The sequence below is a fragment of the Gymnodraco acuticeps genome, unplaced genomic scaffold (assembly GCF_902827175.1).
Source record: "Gymnodraco acuticeps unplaced genomic scaffold, fGymAcu1.1, whole genome shotgun sequence".
Classification (NCBI taxonomy): Eukaryota; Metazoa; Chordata; class Actinopteri; order Perciformes; family Bathydraconidae; genus Gymnodraco; species Gymnodraco acuticeps.
The window spans coordinates 98,130-120,717 of NW_022991085.1; the positions used below are offsets into that span (position 1 = coordinate 98,130).

Consider the following 22,588-nt stretch of genomic DNA (forward strand, 5'->3'; position numbering starts at 1 on the left):
GTTTTAAGAGCAATGGGACGTCCTTTCCTCTGGAGTGAAGCGACTCCGTTTGTGATGACGCTGCACAGCTGATCGTCTGACAGCAGCTCTGTTCCCGTTATTTTTCACAAACACCCCCGCCTCTGTTAGTACACATTTACTAACACAAACATTTGTATCATCTGTTGTAGACCCAAATAAATAAAATAAAATAAGAAATAATTCTCAAAAAAGATAAACGCCATTCTTAAAATGTATAAACGAACAATAGTTTGATGAATATTGATTAGAGTACACAATAGAAATAAAATAATTGAGAGAAGAAAAAGAGATATATTATCTATCAAAACCCAGTTAGATTAACATTCATTGGATTGCACACTTTGTTTGTTTGTGTGGATATGTAGCAAATTAACATTTTAAATAGCACTTAATGACTGACTGAATGGAAATGACAATACATGAAAATGTAAAACGAAAAAAGCGATCATGAAAATGTTTCCAACAAATGAATAAAATGATTTTTGACCACTTTGTTGTTCAGATATATCACATATTTGTAACTAAATGAGACATTAATTGAAACAAAACACGGTATAAACTGAGGAGTGACTCCCGTGAGGTTCATGTATTTTCTTCACTCTGCTGGGAAACTGCTCTCATGTCAAGAAGCATCAGATCAGTGCATGCGCTGCATCGTCCAATCAGTGAGTGATACACAGTAAGGGGGCGGGGCGAGTATCTGAGGATTTCATCGGAGGATGGTCTGGTGGTTCCTCGGTTATCGCTTCTCCATTATCGCTCCTCGCTCCTCGCTCCTCGCTCCTCGCTCCTCGCTCCTCGGTCCTCCGGCAAAAATAAGGCCATTGGGACGCTACTCAAGATGGCGCAGACAAATCGACTTCCGGTGAGACCGAGACCGAGGAGCGAGGAAATGAAAAATAACCGAAGTGAGAAGGGCCCATGTCCCATGGAGCTCCCCCGGAAGGGGAGGGACTTCGCCTCTCTACTCGACTGCTGCTGCAACCCCGGTTTGTGGGGAAGGAAGATGGCGGCGGATGAAACTGAATTGCTTTTGCACTATTAAAACGGCAAAAAAGCCGTTTTTGCCCCTTATCACGGTTCATCAAATGTAATGCAAGACGGCAGCGTTAATCTCCTGCTACAGATAACAGGACTACAGGACTAAAGGTAAACCAGCAGCACACTGTCACTGACCCTCTCGCGACCATAAGCCTGCATGAGCTACTGTAAGAGAAATGGTGAAGCTAGCTAGCTAACTGAATGCCTCCGTCTTTATAGAGTTTGTATCCAAACAATGCAGCGTTCAACGCGACAACTACAAATATGTAACACTAGCTCACCCGGACACAACAAGTTAGGTGTAATCTTTTACAATAAAAGAGTTAGAAAATACATAGGGCAGGGAGGCAGTGAACGCTACACAGGGCAGTACACGGTACACAGCAGAAATACAAGTAATTTGCTAAACGAGAAAAATCGATACATACACAGGTTATTAGCTTAAATCAGGGGTGTCAAACTCAAATATACAGTGGGCCAACATTTTTAAAAAACGGTACTAGTCGAGGGCCGGGCTGGTTCAATGTTTATTGCAAAACGTATTCAAATTAACTTATTGCACATATTAAACCTGGAACTAACAAAGCTTAAATTATTGCCTATAAAAACAACATTAAATAATCAGTTGCATTCATTTCTTATGGCTCTATCTGCAGCTTTTCCGGAGTCATTTCTTATGATTCAATTTTTCCACAGGACAACAACAGCTTCAAAAAAACAATTTCCCTCAAAGAAAAAACAAACATGCCCTGTTGTCTCAAGAGAAAAAGTGCAGAAGGAAACATCCATTGAAACTCAGTGTGCTGCTCTGTGATGCTAGTTCAAGCCAGATACTTGGCAAGTTCATCAATGTTTGGGCTCAGGCTCTGAGCTGAGGAAATCCTCAGGATTGAGTGAAGGTGTGCGTGCAATATACCGGCGGGCCAGATCTAATAGTAATTACAAATTATCCTGCGGGCCGAAATTAAATCCACCAAGGGCCGATTTGACCCCCGGGCCTTGAGTTTGACACATGTGGCTTAAATATACAGGCTATGGTTATTACCTTATATGCACAGTCTATGTTTACTACCATGTACAATCTGGTTGGAGCACGTTTGCATTAATGTTTTGTCCAAAATTTGACTGATTCTGCCAACATGATAAACATAGAAAAACAGGTATAAATTACTAATTCAAGGCTGACCTGATATTTTTCAAACTACCAAAATGAATGTGTAATTTTTTAACCATCATGAGAATTGAAATAAAAGTGTAATTAAATGTTTGCAGTGCATGACATTAAGGATTTTGGCCCTGTGGGCCATCTAAGCTAATTTACAGATGGCCCTGAGCCCAATAGAGATTGCCCTGAAAAATGCGCGCGGACGAAATGACGCACGACGGGCTTGGGGGGCCTCCCCCTAGAACATTTAGATTTGTGCAGGTCTTAGATGCTGTCTGGTGCATTCTCTAGACTGAATTATAAGATGAACCACCACAATATTATATTGTACAATTTCAATTGTATTCTTCATTTCACTTGTTTGTTTGTTCTTGTTTGTGTTTGCTCGCTTGCATGCCCTGCATAGCTATAAGAAATACTTAAGTTGTTGGTCAAGACACTTTCCATCTGATGAAGGCAAATGCCTTCCCAGATGTAAAAAAGTAGAAAACATTACATTCAGTTATAACTGCCAAAACAAACATTATTTACACTATTATGGCCCCTGTTCAAAATGTTTGTAATGTTATCTACTGTAAGTTGGTCCAACGAATGCCTCCTCATCCGGAAGCTGACCGAGCAGCAGTCGAGAGGAGCCGAGCACATCCGCGAAGCACACAAAATGGCGACGTCAGAGTTCCCGTTAGCCGGCAAATCTAAATCTCTTCGGTCAAAATGTCCGGTCAAAATAATTTCCCTTTAGCGCAATACCGCTTCAGTTGCGCCACTTATGTGACAGACAAGAAGAGTATGTGACAGACAAGAATAGTCAATTCTAATGTCTAACACTTAATGTGGAGAAAGAGATGTCCTGTATGGGTTGATTGTGCGTTGATCTGTTGGTAATGCCTCGGGTTTCCGGTGGGCATGTAAACAAATGCATAATGCTGCGCTATACTTTGTGGCCTCACCCGGTTGCATAGCGACACTTATTGTTTAGGTGTCTTTTAATAAGCAGGTAGTCATATCATTAGCTAGAACTAGCTGGATCTGATCGATATGGACATAAACGCGAGTGAAGTCTAATCTGACGGGAGAGAGAGATCAGCTGCTGCTGACGAGTGGACACGCAGCTCTGCATGATCACATGCAGCGGTGAGCGGACAAAACACACTTCAGGTTAGAATATCACACGTAGCTATTTTAATTACCTCTCAAACTACCTAAACTAGTTATAGATATGTTTAGTTTTACTGTCGGGTCACTCATTACTGGATCCGCGAGCTGCATGAGACTGGCATAATAGATTGCCCGATCGGGCAACCAGCAGGTGAGGCTTCATTGCCCGAGCTAAATACTAGATGGCCATCGGGCAGTCCTTAATGTCGAGCCCTGGTTTGATTGCTTCACTCTTCTGTCCACAATGACGATGAATTCTAATTAATGATTGCAGGTAACTATTTTAATAAAAAAATACTTTATGCAAAATATTCACAACTTGTTCAACTTTCAAACATGTTGAATACAAAACGTAGCTTATGGAACACCACCCAAATCAGTAATCCCCCTAAAATGTCGATTTAGACATTTTACAACAGTATGCGTAAAATGTGCTTTAGCTAGTTATTTCATAAGACGGGAAATGCTTGATAAACACCCTCATTTACATGTGTTTGTTGACCACGACCAGTTGTTATTAAAGGCCACATGGTCCATCACTTTAAATGTTGAGGCTGCAAGGTATTGTGGGATGGCATTGAAGCTCCTTCTGCATCATCTAAAGCAGGGGTCGGGAACCTCCGGTTGATTTATAAACACACGCAAAAAATAAAAATATTAAAGGAATCTAGCAGGGCTCTCGACTAACTTGTTTCACCAAATACAATCTAAGCCGTCCCGATATTAATGTGGACCGTCCCGAATTTAAAATGTTAGTTTTTCTACATTATCATTAGTTAAAATCATTCAAAGTGACCTTTAACATAAATAAAACATCATACAAATCATTAGATGATAATTCATCAACCTTTTTATTTGAGTAAATCATTCAATCACATAAACAAAGGCCAAATATATTTAAACAAACACACAAACGAGAAAGTTACTCTAATATTGAATCCAATCAAGTCTCATCCAATTAACAAAACAATCCAACACTGTCCTGAAGACAGAACCCAGAGTAACCGCTAACCAGGATGACAGTCTGTAACACAGTCAGGAGACCTTTACAAACGGCCCCGCCCCCTCGCACACAGACGGGAGAGAGAGATCTCGTCTGGATTGGAAAGCTCGAAAATACATCATAGACGCATGTTGTAGTCTTATTGCATATTAGAAACGGAGTTGGTGAAACTAAAACTGCGATATAATGTGTATGTAGCAATAATACATATGACATATCTTTTTTAAATGTCTCCAGTACCGATAAAAAGTCCGATAACGTCGGAGTTTAACGTTACCACTGTCTTTAATAATTCTGGCCCGGGGCTCGGTACCCATCCCTACATGGGGAGAGGCAGCATATTGCTAAGGACTAAATACGATGGAGAGTTCTCATCTCAGCCTTATTACCCATAGGGGATGAAGAGGAGTGAGTAAATAAAGAGGCCGGCGCTCCAGGGTCTGGTTCTGCTGTGCGTTTTTGTGATTAACGGTAAAACATTTCAGAATTCCTCCACGGGATGCCATTGTACATCACTCAACCCGCGAAATACACACACTCAGTACATAGCTAGACCCGCGAATTTGCCAGGAATTGTGCTTATGTTGACAAGGAGGTTTAATAACTGTGTGCTACACAAAACGTGCAGTCGGTTTCATTTTCATCGCCGTTTGTAGTAGAGTTAGCAGAGTATTTTTATTTTAACTCTCGTCCCAAATTCGTCCCAAAATTATTTTTTATCCTCCCCGAAACAAATGTTTTCGACGACGGGACGTCCTTAAGCTCGAGCCCTGAATCTAGACCGCAAAATAATTAAACAAGCGAGTGCCTGTTTTTCCTGGCCTTGGTCAGGGTCCTTGAACACAACATGAGCCTAACGTGTCATCACATGGTATATGTCTCGTCTGACAGGGGTGCAGTTCTGACCATGGTTCTGACGGAGAGCACCAGAACGCCGCTCCGGCACTTCAGAAATTGCAGTACCCATAAGGAGCCGTACACATGCCGCAGTTTCTGCGTGTCTGTGTCTTTAGTTGAAAGCCCAGTGGTCTGTTCATCTGTCATTCTGATCATACAGTCAATAACTTTGTTGTTATTAGCATCTGGTTAGCTAGCTATGCTAACGAATATAAGAAGCTTTTTCTCCAACCAGTGAGGTAAAGGCACATCTTTATATGATCATTATAGTTATAAAACAATAAGAGAATAAAGTAAACGGGTATAAAATACTATACGACAGTAAAAAAGTTGTTATTAATAAACAAGAATACAGTTTGAAAGGAGAGTGATTTGTAAAATATCCATAAAGAAAAAGAAAATCTGCTTACAGTTCTGTTTCATATGTGTTGAGAGATGTATCCATAGATCTCCTAGTGTTGCTCTCAAAGTGCACCAGATTGATGCTTTTAACTTCAACATTTAAAAAAAAATCCCCCTAGAGGAGGTTAGGTCCCCCATCCATCCATCTTCTCCCGCTTATCCGTGGTCGCGGGAGCGACCCGACCACGACCCACTTAAATCATGTCCACATGGATATGAAACTAAATACATTTGCACACATCTTGTGTCCATATCTTTATGTTTTGGTGGTCATGCCACAACCGTGCACGTGCATGCATGCGCGAGTCATTGTTAGGGCTGCAACAAACGACTAATTGTATAATCGATTAATCTATCAATTTATTAAACGATTAATCGACTATTCAGACTATTACTGTATGCCTTGCACAATTTCTCAAATGCTCTTATTTAGCCATCAACTTTTAGATGTAGCTTGAAGTTGTTTTAGGCATGTGGAAACTAACAATGAAGACAATAAAGATTAATACTTGATTCAAAAATACATATATTATTAAACTAACTAAACAAATTGTGAACAAAATTAACATTGCTTTTTATTTAAATTAAATCAATAATATTTCGCATCAAAAGAAACAATGTTTTAACAAATCGTATTAAATAATCTGATGACAGAACTGTGAACAGAATAGCTGAAACTTTAACAAAATAAAGAGTAACTCTGTTTCCTATAATCATTAACCCATGTTTGTATCATGGAGTTAACTCCGTGTGTTGCTGCTAGCATACATAACACCTGATGTGGAAACGTTACTCGTGGATGGGGCTACAGAGCTGCTAGAAAGACAGTGGAACCCGGTGCATTCCTCCGTCTGGATGTGGAGCACTTTTGCTAAATGTTTAGACACATTGCTCGTGTTACCGCCCTTACATGCTAAACTCTTATTGCACTTTGGCAACGAGCATCGAGACGGGTAAAGTTTAACCACACCTCGGAGCGCGTTCTCTCCGCCATCTCCTCCGTGTGTCGCTGCATGTAGCAGCTGTGTGTGTGTAAACTGCCCCGCCCCCTCGCACACAGACGGGGAGAGAGATCTCGTCTCGATTGGAAAGATAAAAAATACACCATGGACGCATATTTTTGTCTTTTTGCATATTAGAAACGAGTTGGCGACACTAAGACTGCGATATAATGTTTTTGTATCAATAATACATGACATATATTTTGTCTCCAGTACCGATAAAAAGACCGATAACGTTGGAGCTTAACGGCGTGTAAAATACACGTGATGACGTCACCAACGAATCGACGACTGAATTAGTTGGCAACTAATTTGGTTGTCGATTTTAATCGATTAAGTTGATTAGTTGTTGCACCCCTAGTCATGGTGAGATATCTGGATTAAGAGGTTGCTTTTTCTTTGCACAGCATGAAAGAAAGGCCAAATGAGTGGGCTGTGATTTTAGTATTTTTAAGCAGAGGTCAATCATTTGTACGGCCCTCGGAGGATGTTGAAAACATTGAAATGGCCCTTGAGAGGAAAAAGGTTCCCCACCCCTGATCTAAAGAATCTGAATAGCTCTTATCATGTCTGCCACTTTGGTACTTTACAGGTCCTTTGGCTCCATTAGGAACCTTCCTGGGAGATTAAGATTATTATAAATCACAACATTTTTAACCACAACCTTGGTATTAACCTTTACAAACGAGGGTTCCCTTATAGGTAAACATTTATTTGGATATTCTGCCTTAAAGTGGTTTATATAATTTTAATAGCGATTGCCAGAATAGTAAATGCGAACATTCTTGAAAATACATACATACTAACTACGACAAAGCAAAACTGTTTAGTTTGAATCTCAACTAATACAGTGCAGCAACTAGGGATGGGTATCGTTAAGGTTTTAACGGTACTACTACTTTTATCGATACCGCTTATCGGTCCGGCCTTTAAACGGTACTTTTATCGGTTCTTTTAATAAAAATAAAAAAGGTAAACTAACTAAACAAATTGTGAACAAAACTAACATTGCTTTTTATTTAAATTAAATACATAATATTTCACATCAAAAGAAACAATGTTTTAACAAATCGTATTAAATAATCTGATGACAGAACTTTAAACAGAATAGCTGAAACTTTAACAAAATAAATACCTCAGTTTCCTCTAATCATTAACCCATGTTTGTATAATGGAGTTAACTCTGTGTGTTGCTGCTAGCATACATAACACCTGACGTGGAAACGTTACTCGTGGATGGGGCTACAGAGCTACTAGAAAGACAGTGGAACCCGGTGCATTCCTCCGTCTGAATGTGGAGCACTTTTGATACATGTTTAGACAAATTGCTCGTGTTACCGCCCTTACATGCTAAACTCTTATTGAACTTTTGGTAACGAGCATTGTCCACATCGAGACGGGTAAAGTTTAACCACACCTCGGAGCGCGTTCTCTCCGCCGTGTGTGCGTTGCCCCGCCCCCTTGCAAGCAGGCGGGGGAGAGAGATTGAAAATACTAAAAAAATAATCATAGACGCATTTTGCAGTCTTTTTGCATATTAGAAACGGAGTTGGCGACAGTAAAACTGCAATATAATGTTTGTGTATGCAATAATACATATGACATATTTTTTAGATGTCTCCAGTACCGATAAAAAGACCGATAACGTCGGAGTTTAACGGTACCACGGTCTTTAATAATTCAGCCCCGGGGCCCGTTTAATACCGGGGCTCGGTATCCCTTCTCTAGCAGCAACGTAGCAACTATTTTATCTGTAGGAAAATATAAATCTGAGGTGTTCACCAAAGATAATACATATTCAATGACTACTTAAACCAGAGAATATGATCATTTGTGTCTGGAAGAAGTAAACAAGTTAAAAAATATTTCATGTCTGAGAAGGTTTACTTATGGCGCATTTCCACTGCAGCGCGTAGCACGGTTTAAGCGTGCCGTGCCAAACCTGGCCCGTTTTTTGTTGCGTTTCCACTAGGGGTGGTTCCGTCTAACGGGTACTGTTTCACAGTTTTCTGGCCCTCCAAAATCCAGGTTCTTTCCGGGCCAACAACCGGGCTGAGTATGCTAAACTAGAGAGAGAATCGCTGGCAAGGGGGCTACAACTACAACAAAATGAACATATTTGACCGTGATTTAATTGTAATACACGTTTCAAAATGATGCCGAAGTAACAACATACCGGTTAGTAAAAACCATGAATTAATGCTTTGACAAGTCTGCAGACAGACGGCAGGCGAAAAACCTTTTAGAATGCTTGTTTTCTGAATGGAGATCGGCTAAGCAAACGCAGTATATGCGCAGACTGTCCACACTCACAACAACGGCCTACACATTAGGGATGTGCATCTCCATCACTGAGGCCGATACGATGCGCATCTCGATACGCTGCCAACGATAAGATACATTAACGATACCTTTGAAACACCAGGCGATGCGATACGATTCACACCTGTTGCGATACAGTTCGATACGATTTGATTCAACATTATGCGATACGGGACGATGCGATTCAACACGATGCAAAATAATGATACAATTCAATTTGGTACGACAGAGGATTTTAGTTTTATTCCTCATATGCAGCAAATCATAAATTAACAAAAAAGTGCTTTACATATTTGGTTCTCTCTACTAGTACTGCGCATCCCATCATGCTGTTTGACCTTAAACAAAACAAACACTTGGACCTTTCACAGACTGGCCTTTTCACAAGTGTAGTAGTGTTCTCTGTCTCCAGAGTAAAGTACAATGTTATAACACCTCACAGTTAAACAATGTAAGGATGCATTGCTCATGATTAACAATGTGCAAATAACAGCTACCATAGTGCAATGCCCATACAGCTGCCAGCCTGATGTGCTTAACACTCATAGGCTAACTCACCAGTGAGCAGAAAGCAGTGGGTTCTATAGGAACAATGAAGAACACAAAGAACCTTTCACAAACAGCTCTTTCATAACTGCTTACAGTAAGGAAGACATTTAAACTGTTATTGGCCGTCACAGGCTGCTGTAAACTAAACACCACTCTCTCTGACAGAACACCTCACTGAGTGATTTAACTCATATGTCTAACTTTCAGGTTTCTCTTTTCAGCCGCAGACCCCATGTCGCCTCTTTATGTGTGTCGCTAAGTTCCTCGTACTACTTGTGTACTTCAAAGCGGCTCGGCATCGTTAACAATTTGCGAGCGATTTTTCAAGTTGACCGTCTTTCTTGAACAATCCGAAGTGTTGCCAAACGTTTGATTTGTAGGTATTTTTCTGTGCGCTGTGTTTCTCTTTCTCCTCGACTTCCATGTGTGTTGATAACTGAGATTCTCGGCCTCCGTAGTGCGAAGCAAAGATCAAAGATCGTCTCTGCGGAGTGCTGACAGGATGAGGGGATATTATATGAATGAATAGTTTTTTTACCGATGCAAAGACGCTACAATCGATGCATCGCGAGTTCAACCCAAACTGTAGCCGATGTGCACTCTTTCAACCGGTGCACTCGCATCTTCAACGTTTATGCCGGTGCACCGATGCGAATCGGTGAATCTTAACATCCCTACTATACAGACAGAAATAAAGCAGCGACTGTATTCACCATGACACAGGCAGTCTGTGGTTTGTACTTGTTTAACTTTTGTCTAGTTTCTGAACAGATATGAAGAGCTGTGAGCTCTGAGTGCCAACAGCTAACGGCTGATGTTTTGGTTTTATGGTTCGCATTGAAGATGACGTCATAGCTCCACCTACATTGCGTTACTATAGTTACTGCACCACCTACTAAACTGTAATGGAAACGCAGCATAAAGTGAGCCTGGCCTACCAAGGCCTAACTATACCGTGCTAAGCCGTGCGAGGCCCTGCAGTGGAAATGCGCCATTAGAATGTTGCATTTTTCCAACCTCAAATCCCTTGTTTGTTTGCTTACAAATTGTAATTGATCCAAATGAGCTTGCTCATATCCCTGCATTGTCATTCTCTCACTCCTGAAGTGTTCACAAATGCACTGCATGTGCTTATCTTCTAGGTTTATTCCTGGATTCCATTTCTGTGACGTATCCTTGTTGGGGCTTCAAACCGCAGGGTCCCGCTGTCTGACTTTTGCACCACTAGTTTTCCTGGCCCATGGACTTGAGTCCAGCATCAGGCTTCAAAAGGAGGCCCCTTGCTTCCTTTTCCCCGAGTGGAGATAAAGAGATTGCCTGGAGCCCTACTCCCTGCTCGCCATCCTTGTCTCCATCCTCTCCTTCATCTAATCCGTCTTCTCCCTTATCTACATCCTCCTTTGTTTGCATTAACTTAGGTTATCAGAGCCATGTAAAAGCACAGACCCAAGGGACAGAAGTGGCCAAGGTGTCCTCCACTTCTGCCTCTCTAGCAAAGCAGTCACTCTCCTTAACTACACCCAACACCACCTCCTTAGAATCCTTGACTCACGCTTCAGTGCAACCAGGTGTTGATTGTGAAGAAGAGGGCAAGAAAATGGACATGTATGATCCTTTCAATGAAATTGAGGGAGTGAAGGGGGAGGAAGGGGAGAAATATGACCCCTTTGACCCCACTGGTTCCCCAGAATCAGACCCTGATGGAATTGCAAAAGTCAGGGGGGGTGAAAAGAAATGCTGAGAGAGGTGATGAGGAAGGAGAGCAAAAGGAAGAACCTCCAGATTCCACTTATACCTTGGCGGACCTGCAAAGCCCCAGACCAGCCACCCGACTCCCTCTCAGGAGGAGAGTGGACTGTAGCACCGCAAAAGCTGGGGAGCATAGGGAGAGTGCTGAGTCTGATCACTCCGAGATAGAGGAGGGGGAGATAGTTGGAGCTACCGACAGGAATGGAAACAATAAAAGACCATCAACTGGAGAAATTACCCAACTTAATTCTCCCAGTGTCTCCTTTTTTGGCTCAAAGCCAGAGCGCATCCTTCGGGTGCTGGACGGGGACGGCTTTGTGTCTGTGTGCACAGAGAGCAGCTGGGATGTGGACATGGAGCCTGAGGACGAGCCTGTGGTAGAAGTGGAGGATCTTAGGAGGAAGCTGGTCAACAGGCGAAAGGAAAGATATCTATCTTTTCCTTCTCCTTCCCCTATCTCTCCTCAGTCACTGCCTCCTCCCTCAAATCCTCCATCTTCCACTCCCTCTCCCCCTCTCACACTTCCGGTACAACAAGGCATCAAGAACCACAGCAAGTCCTCCAAGATTTCCAAGGACCACGACCAACCGAAAAGCAAGAATAGGAAGGCAGGGGACAAGGAGGAGAGAAGAAAAAAGAGTAGGAAGGACAAAGAGGGATGTCGGGAGAGGAGCAAAGAAAAGGAAAAAGGCCATAAGTCCGGGAAGGAGGTAAAACAAAGAAGGAGCAGCAGGAGCAGTAGCCGGAAGAGAAAGAAAAAAACGCTTAGCAGCCCAGAGCTCTCAAGATCCTGCAACTCTTCAGGAAGGGGGAGGCACACCAGACACTCCTTTTCAAGCCAATCTCTAGAAATAGACAGAGAAAAAGATAAAGACAGAGAGAGAGATAGAGGAAGAGAGAGAGACAGAGACAGGGATCGAGACAGAGAGCAAAGTCAGACCACTAGCCAAAGAAGAGATGAGAGAGTTAGAGATTCTAACTCCAAAAGTAAAGACAGACAAAGAAAAAGAAGACAACACTCAAGCAGCAGAGAGCGAGGCGTTCCAAAGAGGTCTAAACCAAGCAGGGAGAAGAGGGACGAAGAGAGAGACGGGCAGCATGAGAGGGAGCGACGTCTGGACGGTCGTCCTGTTGTTCCGCCCTCTATCCAAGACCTCACTGGGTCTGACCTCTTTGCCATCAAGAGAACCATCACAGTCACCACCACTACAACCACCACCACAGTACCTGGCTCCCCACGACTGGCCCCGGCCTCTCCCTGTCAGCCCACACAGGACTCTGACGAGCCCCACAAGAGGAAGAAGAAGAGGAAGTGGCACTCAGCTGGAGAGATGGAGGAGCAGGGAAGTTGTCACAGCCAATCACAATCACCACCAAGGTATCAGAGCTACGAGTCAGACCACTATTCAGATAAATTGGAGATTGATGTGTTGTCTTTGGATGGAGAGGCTTTGGACTCAGACTACCCATATTTGGAGGATACACCCCCTGCTGCCCTGCCCCCAGAACAAACTATTGCCAGCCCCAAAACTAAAACTATTCCCAAGACTGGACGACATCACCCGAAAAAGAAATCGTATACATTAAAAAAAATTGCCAAATCTCAATCCTCCTCTTCCAATAAAACCAAAAGTAAAGGCCTCTCTTCACTGACAGTCACTTCAGGCCCTGCCTCCACCTCATCTGGCCTGCCCTCAACAAAGAGAGCCAGGAAGGTGGTGAAGGCAAAAAACCGGGACAAAAGCAGCAGAAAAGATTTGTCTCACTCTGGCAAATCAAAGAAAGAAAGTGGAGTTAGTCGGAAAGGCAAGCTTCAGTCAAAAGTGTCTGTGCTAGTGCGTGAGGGTGTGAGCAGCACCACAGGGGCTTCAGTGGGCTCTGGAAAGCTTGGCATGGATCTCATAGGGCCAGGAGGAACAGGAGGGGGGACTGGGAGCTCTGTGGTGGGTGGCTCAATTGCAGTAGTATTCTGCAGGGACAATGAGAGCAGGTCTCCGTTCCTCAAACCGTGCTCGGAGCCCCTATCACGTAGTAAAGATATGGCCAGTATGGGGAAGCGCAGCAGCCTTGCTGCACCACAATCCTCATTGTCCAGTCCTTCAGGACTGAAGTCCAAGAAAACTAAAGCCAGCTCCATCACATCCACCTCCTCCTCCGCCTCCTCCCCCTCATCATCTCTGACAACTAAGCGCCGTCGTCGCCTAGCCAAGAAGACAAGAGAGAAAGCTGGTGTTTTAAGGTTGACTGCTGGAAACGGAAGCCAAACCAAAGCCCTATCTGAAGGCTGGGGGGGGGTCTCTGTAGATCAGTCAGCCAGTGGGGAGGGTAGCAAGTCAGTCAGTCCACATACTAGCCAAGCTGGCCCTTTACCATGTTCTTCCTCTTCTTCCTCTTCTTCCTCTTCTACCAGTGTGCTCCCACCCTCCTCCTCCCCCCCCGCACACGCCTCCACCCTCCATGGCTCCTCTACGGGACACCAGGGAGTCTTCCCCAGACTCTCAGACTGTGGACAGCAGCTGTAAAACCCCAGACCTTTCTTTCCTAGCTGAAGACTGTCCATCTCAAACAAGCCCCACGCTCCAGGCATCCAGTCCTTCAAGCCTGCCCCCCCCCCCAGGGAGCAGGTGTCAGCATTGCCTTGTCTACACCCACTGCCAAACCCCCTTCCTTAGATGATACACCCAAACTCCTGGCCTCCCCTCCTTGCTCATCCTCTACAGCAAGCTGTGGTCCGACTTCCATTTCTCTGTCCTCGGCAGACCCCTCCTCCTCCTCTGTGTCTTCCTCATCTGCTAGTAAGCCTCACCCCCCCCCTCCAGAATTGTCTGTCCTCCCCTGGAGTCTGCAGACCGGAGTAGACTGTACCACTGGAGGAGTCCTAGCATGTGAGTTTTCTCCACAGATGTCATTCCGAAACATGCACACCTTTAGAGGCTTGCAGTACAGTAAACCTCCACTCATTTGATTGTATTTCTTGTTCATGTAAAGAAAGAGTTCAGAGACTTCAAACTTCAAATGTCAACCCTGTGACAGGAAATGAGTAATAGTCTTCTAACCTTTAATATTTGTAAAAGATCAAATGCACTTTGATCTGCAGCCACACACCAGTGTAGCTTCATTTTGAAAACAATAACCTATTTCAAGTATCTCCAAGTTGTTATTTCCAAAGCATGTAGAAAACAGATCCTTCAATAATAAACAATTCAGCATGCAGTTCATGTTCTTTCGAATACATTCTTAAACAACAACAAAATATGACTTATATGTTATTTGAATCATGAATGTATAGCCCCAAAGGTGTAAATGTGCTTTTGCTGAATTTTCAGTGACTGCTCTGCTCTTCAAAATGGAGGAGGCCAATATCGCCAGCAGAGCGAAAGCTCAAGAGTTCATTCAAGCAACAAGCCAGGTGAGTGTGGGTCAGTGACGGTCTCTCTGTCCCAAGCCGGCATTCTCCTCTGTCTTCTTCAGATTTGTTTGGTTTTATCTTATTAAAAGGAACCTTAAGGGCTTTAAAAACATGTCTTTAACACTGGAAAACTGGTCAATTAAAGAAAATCAAAGGCAAATAAAGCACTGACATGTGAGACGACCTGGAACAACTACAGCGACGCGTTTGACGTATGACGTTACAAAACAGCAGTTTTTAGTAGCAGAGCTCAAAACGGCTCCTTTCCCTCTGAATTCCTGCCCTTATGTCTTATAAAACATATCAAGTCCTGCATTAACTTTTTTAATGGTAATTTTCATGCAAGGTTAAGCATAAATCTAGTAAAAAATTAAAAAAAAGCTGCAAGCTGCTCTTTAAGTTGGTAAAGAGGAAAAATATGTTCATTATTACCCCTCTCAGACTCTCTCTTTCTGGACAGTTACAGAAAAAGACAGCCTAAATATTTGTATAGAAATGTACTGGGAGGGAAAGCAGGTCTACTGAGCCATTGCTTTTTCTCATGTTTGTCATGCAGATCCTCTCGCAGGCCAATCAGAGCCAGGCCCAGCAGCTGGCTCCTCCCTCCTCATCCTCACAGATCCCCCCTCCTCCCTCTCTTTCCCTCCATTCTGGTCCGAGTCCAGCCCAGTTCATCCTCCACAGCTCCAAAACCCCCCCCCCTCTCCTTCACCCCTCCATAGGTGGTGGGTGTGCACAGACCCCGCCCTTCATCATGCCTGGGGAGCTGTCCGGCCTCACTGGGAGCTTTGGAGACACTGGCTGGGACCTTGAGAGTAAAGACCCTGATAAGGTAACGCTGATCAGGATGCTTTGCTTCCCATTATGTCATATATTCTACTCTACATTGTTCAGCTTTATCAGCTAAAGTTATTTCAGTCTTATATGTTATCTTGTTAATTAACTTGCATAACTTAAAAAATAATCATACCTCTTTGAACATAAATGCATTACAGAAAGTGTAACTGCAGCTATTGTCACATTCAAGTGTTTGACTGATTTAGTAATTGTAAGTAAAAACCTAAGATCAATAAAGTAGACAAAGTTTGTTTAAGATCACAACAGCAACACAGAATATGAGTGTCTCCAATGTTTCATACCTGTCGACATGAGTTTGAAGGAAACAAAGCTTTCGCACTGAAAAAAACTTGTAATTATTTTAATTCTGTCGAAATTATCGCGTTAACGGCGGTAATTAATTTTTTGAATGAATTGCGTTAAAATATTTAACGCATTTAACGCATGTGCAGAATATGGGGGTTATTCCCTATCTTTATTCAAGTGGTATTTAAATTTGAGAGCATACTTTATGTATTTATTTCCCTCAAACCCTGTCCTCGCACTCCAATAGTGCCTGCTTGCACTTAGATTTGCTCTGCTTTCTGCTCAAACTGTACGCTTGCACTCAGATATATTGCTGCTTACAGATTTGTTCTGCTCTCAGATTTATTCTGTGCGCGCTCGAAACTTTTGTGCAACAATCCTGTCAAAATCCCTCAACCAATAGGAGGCCAGGTGTCCTTGCGGGTGCGTTCGCTTTACTTATTTCAGCGTCCCGTAAGGGCGGTTACTCTTTGGTTTATAAACTCCCGCCCTCCACGGCTTTATAACATAGCATGTACTGCACTTGTTTGATTTACAACTTTTGGGGGTGGGGGGGGGAAGCACAGTTAGTATATGTTTATAAAACGGACAAGTTAAATCAAGCAATCTGATGTTTCTTAGCTGATATAATGAGCGTATATCCAGGGAATAGTTGTTGTTACTTTTCACAAATCAGTATCCCTCCGCGTCTGAGAACCGTTACAACTGTTACATTACGTCCGTCACGAAACTAGCTAACTAACTAACAAAGCTTAAGATGGACACATTTAAGGTTAACTTCGACCTCCGGGGAGTGCCTATCTCCAGAAGAAAAAAAGCACCTAAACGACGACATTCGCTATCTGTTATTGTTGTTGCATAGCAACCACCTCGCACTATGTGCAGAAGGCAACGGAGGGATGATTTTATTTTATTCCCGGGCTGATTTTTAGTCCCAGCCCGCCACTGAACGTAGCTATTATGTAAGGTAGTTGTAAATCAAACAAGTGCAGTACATGCTATGTTATAAAGCCGTGGAGGGCGGGAGTTTATAAACCAAAGAGTAACCGCCCTTACGGGACGCTGTAATAAGTAAAGCGAACGCACCCGCAAGGACACCTGGCCTCCTATTGGTTGAGGGATTTTGACAGGATTGTTCCACAAAAGTTTCGAGCGCGCACAGAATAAATCTGAGAGCAGAACAAATCTGTAAGCAGCAATATATCTGAGTGCAAGCGTACAGTTTGAGCACAAGCAGAGCAGATCTAAGTGCAAGCAGGCACTATTTGAGTGCGAGGACAGGGTTTGAGGGAAAGAAATACATAAAGTATGCTCTCAAATTTAAATACCACGCTCTTGAATAAAGATAGGGAATAACCCCCATAGCAGAATGGCCCGCCCCATACATCCCACCAGTGGCAGCGCCAGGGTATGGCTGGGGTAGGCTACACCCATACCAAAAAATGGCTTAGCCCCAAATAAAGTCCGCTAACTCGCGCGGAGTAAATTGCACAGACAGCAGTTAGTAAGATTGATTTCAGTAGCCGCTTGTCTGGAAATACCGAAGACCAGAAACGGTTTTGAAAACTTTTGTAACGTAGTGATCGTCTTCTCAATAGAACATCTTTAATAATGTCTTCTGGCCAATCAGAATCAAGATAACGGCGTGGTGTTGTTGCAGGAAGTCCCGACGGAGAATACTTTTGCTGTAGTACAGGGGTGCACATAACTGGTATGCAGGTTATGTGCGTAATCTGAAATGCGTACCGTCACTTGTGTCACAAAGCGCATTTGCGTACCGACGTACTTGTGAAGCTTTTCCAGAAGGCGGTTAGATCACCGGACGACAGAGTCGGTCTCCGTGTGCACAGACAGGGCTGCTGTTAACGTCGGTCTGTACAACGGAATTGTGCCAAAACTACGCCAACCGTCTGCGGAGGGAGACTCCCCCCCTTCACTGGAGAACTGCGCTAAAACAGCTGATCACAACGTTCACGCTCTGTGGTCACGAAGTACTCCACTAGCGCGCCCCTCCGTCGACTTTCCTGAAGTACTCCCCCGTTGATAGAAATCAACACGTAATGAATTAAGACCCCACGGTTTGATGATTGATAGGTGTGTGGGCTGTCTTTCATTTTGACACGCAGAAAAATGATATAATAAGCATACATATTGTATGTTAAATGGATATATCCGCCTTCTTTCATTTATCTTTCCATTCCCACAACAATATACATAAAGAAATGGCATATTTTGGACATAGTTCGAATGGTGATTAATCATGATTAATTAATTTTTAAGCTGTGATTAATCTGATTAAAAATGTTAATCGTTTGACAGCCCTAAATTATTTGTATTATATATAATCAAATATAAACCCAATATATCAGTATTAGGGATCGGTTTGAAAATTGCCACAATCTTCCACTTGGACTGAACTGATTAGATTTTAGTGATCAAGGATCAAGATCACTGTGACCTCACCAACCACATTTTGGGCTGTAGCTTAAGAATTAATGTGGTAAATATGACCATTTACAGCAGGGGTGCCCAACCTTTTTTGAACCGAGAGCTACTTTTAAAGTTGCCAGTCTGCCGAGATCTACCAGTCCAAATAGAGAGGCGTAGTTACTGACAGCCTACTACCAGGTAAATACACACTTCTACTTGTATAAAACTGACCTTTGTACGATTAATACTTCATAACATACTGCAGATCCTTTATCTTACCTCTTTCTCATCTACACACATACAAGTATTTAACTGAAGTTACACAACAGTGTTGTTGATACAGAGTTGGAGTTTATTCACACGTCACTACAGTGGGTAATGTTTTCAAGAAACATTGAACAGTGCTGCCACATATGACACAGGGAAAAAAGAAAATACTCTGAACCCTTTCTTTGCCATTATATAAAAATAGTGTTGCTACAAAAGTATAAATGAGGCTTACTAATAAGACAACTCAGATCTGAAGCTACACAGGAATCTGCTGCAACAGTGCAATAAAAAAGACAAAATTAATAGAATCAAACCCTTTTTTTGTTGCATTTTAGTAGATTATAAAAAGAAATGCCTTTAAAATAGGATGCAAGCAACACTAGTTTCTTAACCTGAATTGATAATAGACTATAATCAATTTAAGTTTGCATTCTTATACCATTTTGTACAATAATTATAATGAATAAGTTCAAACAAACTAAAACTTACAGCTGATTAATAACGGTATCTAAATTGAGTTTTTATTATATCAAAAACCTGTTGAAATGCTTCTGTTATTTTTACTGTCCCCAAAAAGCGCGTCGGCAGCCTCCAGGAATGCTTCTTTCACAACTTCGCCGTCTTTGAAAGACTTCATGTGTTTCTCAAGAACGTGACTGACACGATAAGATGCTCTGGTAGCAGCCTTGCTCTTGTTGTTGGGCCTGGTGGAAATGGACTGCTGTGCATTTAGCTGTCCTTTCAGGCCCCTCCCCTTTTGGAGCGTAGGGCAGAATTAAGAGGGAATTCCGTCTCGTAGCGTTTGTGCACTGTTTTGAAATGCCGCTCCTAAATTACCCTTCTTCGATAAAGCCACGCTCGCATTGCAGATGAGACAGATGGACTTTGAATTGGAATAGATACAAAAATAATCATCCTCCCACTCGGAGTGAAAATTATATATGTTTTGCTTCTGCCATAATTGCGGTCTTGTGTGTGTGCGGACTGTCACTCCTGTTGACACGGACAACGTTAGCGAATTAGTGCACTGCTCACCAGCCACGCCCCGACACATGGGGTCACGGCGGCCAATCCCAAAGCTTTGATGCGTTCAAGTGCATTATTCTGGCACAGGAAGATTATGTTATAGGACATTAACGATAAAACAGAATATTGTTGTTCTATTTTTAGACACATCTCGCGATCGACTGGGAATCTCCCCGCGATCGACCGGTCGATCGCGATCGACTGGTTGGGCACCCCTGATATACAGTAATGTCTAATTCAAATAAATGCCAAGTGAAGCGATTTTTGGTCAGACTTGGATTTAAGTGCAACTTCCTTAGTTTGATGCCTTTTACTTGTTTTGATCCTATAGGATAGGACTTGTTGTTTGTGTTTGTTAAAGCAATATTTGAAATTGTTGTATTATAATATAATTCATTTATGTCGTTTGCCCAAATTGCCCAGTACCTGAAGAAGCTGCATACCCAGGAGCGGGCAGTGGAGGAAGTGAAGCTGGCCATCAAACCTTACTATCAGCGCAAAGACATCAACAAGGATGAATACAAAGACATCCTCAGGAAAGCAGTGCATAAGGTCAGCCCAGCACACACACACACACACACACACACACACACACACACACACACTGAGTGACACAAAGTGCAGCAGAACACTTCAATGCAACCTCAATGCATGTTTTGCTTAATGTTGTTCGAATAGGGTTATGTTACTAAATGAAGTTTTAAGTAATGCTTAAAAACTAAGGCTGGGAAAGTTAACGCGTTAATATCGCATTAATTAATTAACACCAAACACAGGCATTAACAATTTTTTTAATTAATATTACATTACATGTCACTTGTTAGACGCTTTTATCCCAAGCAATTTGGGGTGAAGTGTCTTGCCCAGGGACACAACGACATGCTGCCTGCAGTGGGACTCGAACTTGCTATCCCCTGAATCAAAGTTCAGCGCACTATTCCAATGAGCCACAGCCTCCCCTACTATTATTAACACGTCTCAACCAATGACAGCATTTGGGGCGGGCTTAAGACTGCTTCAGAGTTGATAGAACCAGAGTTATTTGGAACCACTGCAAAGTTGAGTTCTCTTATCTTTGGACTCTGAGGGGAACTTCTACAACACGTTAAAGCCCTGGCAGTGGCAAATAGCTCTGGTTTTATATTTGAATACATTAATTAATGTCTAAGTTGAGATTTACAAGAAATATTTGAACTGCTACTGTGTAAAGAGAATACTGTTGTTGAAAAGCAAGTGTTTGCAAACCAAATGTTATTGCGCTTTTGTTCATATGGCAGTACTTTTAAAATAAAAGTAAGCAATACACCACTTTAGATTTTGTTATTGAATTTTGAGCATAACACATTGACTCGTGATGAAACATTTAGATCGTTGCCCATCACTATTAAAAACATAAGGACTATTACTACATATTCCTATAATGAAACAACATCAACAAAATATAAACAAATTACTTTGATATAAAACAGGCACTGTGTCAATTTCTCAGATTTGTCACAGCCGCACTGGGGAAATCAACCCTGTCAAAGTCAGCAACCTCGTGAAGCTGTACGTCCAGCGCTACAAATACTTCCGGAAACATGGACGCAAAATGGATGAGGAAGAGAGAGAGGACAGGGAGCCAGGAGCAGTGCATTCCTCTGCCTGATACAAGACTCTGACCCTCACCGCCGCCTTCTTCTCTTTTATTGTTGTCATAGCCAACTTTTACATGCTTTTTATCTTATCTCTATGATCTCACTGTAAATATGTCTTTCATAGAAAATGTATCATGTATACAATGTTCGGGAAGTAGTTCCTATCATGTACGCCCCTGTGATGTAATACGGCCCGGTACACCTACTTTGCAATAAATTCTGCCTTTGTGAAGCTCATATTTGATTTAGTTGACACTGTCCATGAGAAGCTTCGCAGTGGTAGCACTAATTGCAAGGCTTTTTTCAACAGCATTGGAAAAGATGTTCATAATACTTTGTCTACCCCTTCACTGTGTATCAAATATAAAACCGAGATGAGATGTATACCCAGTTACACATACCAAACGATGTTGTAGAATATTGTAAGGACACAGTGGCGGTTCTAGCTGATATGGCGCCCTGGGCGGTGCACCTCCAAAATTACACAAAGGACTTTCCAGTACAATTACCTTTGAGGTGTTTGCTAAATGAAGTTGACTGTTAATTGTTATAGTGGTTGTTTATAACATTTTTATTGCAGGGCTCCACATTATCGTTCTGAAGTAAGACGGTTTGAAATGATTCCAATGTTTGTTGCTGAACTGACGACGAAACACAGGCAGCTAACAAACAGCAATGGAGTTGAGGTTACCGGCATCATTTAATGGAAAGCTTAATATAGCCCAACTAAATAAATGAGATGTTACGGGTGCATGCTACATACCTTTATCTTTTGAGCGTTTCTCTTCTTCTTTCCTTTTCTTTCTAAACTGGGCACCTGATGCCTTGTGCCTTTTTTTCTCCATCACCGTAGGTATTCATTTTTGACCCGAGAATCAATGCATAGCGTACCCCTCCCCCAACACTGTCAACTACATGTCAAGACTATACCAAGTTGCCGTAGTCAGTTTTTAAATAATGATTTGTTTTGTCAAACAACCCAGGAAAAAGATATTTCTGCAAAACTATTTATATTGTATGAATGAATTTGGTGGCATTTCGAGACCTGAGATTATTTTGACTAACTTTATAAACATCGAAAGTGATTATTTGATAGAGATAGTTTACCCACCGCCCCCTCCTCTCTCCTCAATAGTGAGGGGACCTGAGATCACCCCCACCCTTCTTTGAGTGTGAGACCTTCCATCCAGCTGTCTGCTGTCAGGGCGGCTGCGCGCCCCCTTCTACCAACAACAATACACTATATGAAATTGCGTTCATATTGCCGATAAAACATTTTTTTACACCCCAATTTCTTTCTTTCATTGTGCTTGTGCCGCCCTGGGCGGCCGCCCATGTCGCCCATATCAATATCCTCCACTGAGG

General features: G+C 42.5%; 1 protein-coding gene across 1 annotated transcript; it reads left to right on the forward strand.

Moving 5' to 3' along the window:
- The first annotated feature begins 931 nt into the window (after positions 1–931).
- On the forward strand, positions 932–21,991 carry scaf1 (SR-related CTD-associated factor 1). Its single transcript, XM_034236807.1, is given in 9 exon segments — positions 932–1,170; positions 10,702–11,279; positions 11,281–13,740; positions 13,742–13,912; positions 13,914–14,193; positions 14,635–14,717; positions 15,274–15,549; positions 20,010–20,138; positions 21,076–21,991. Coding segments are annotated over 8 exon segments (4,038 nt in total). The 5' UTR covers positions 932–1,170; positions 10,702–10,799; the 3' UTR covers positions 21,235–21,991.
- Positions 21,992–22,588: the final 597 nt, after the last annotated feature.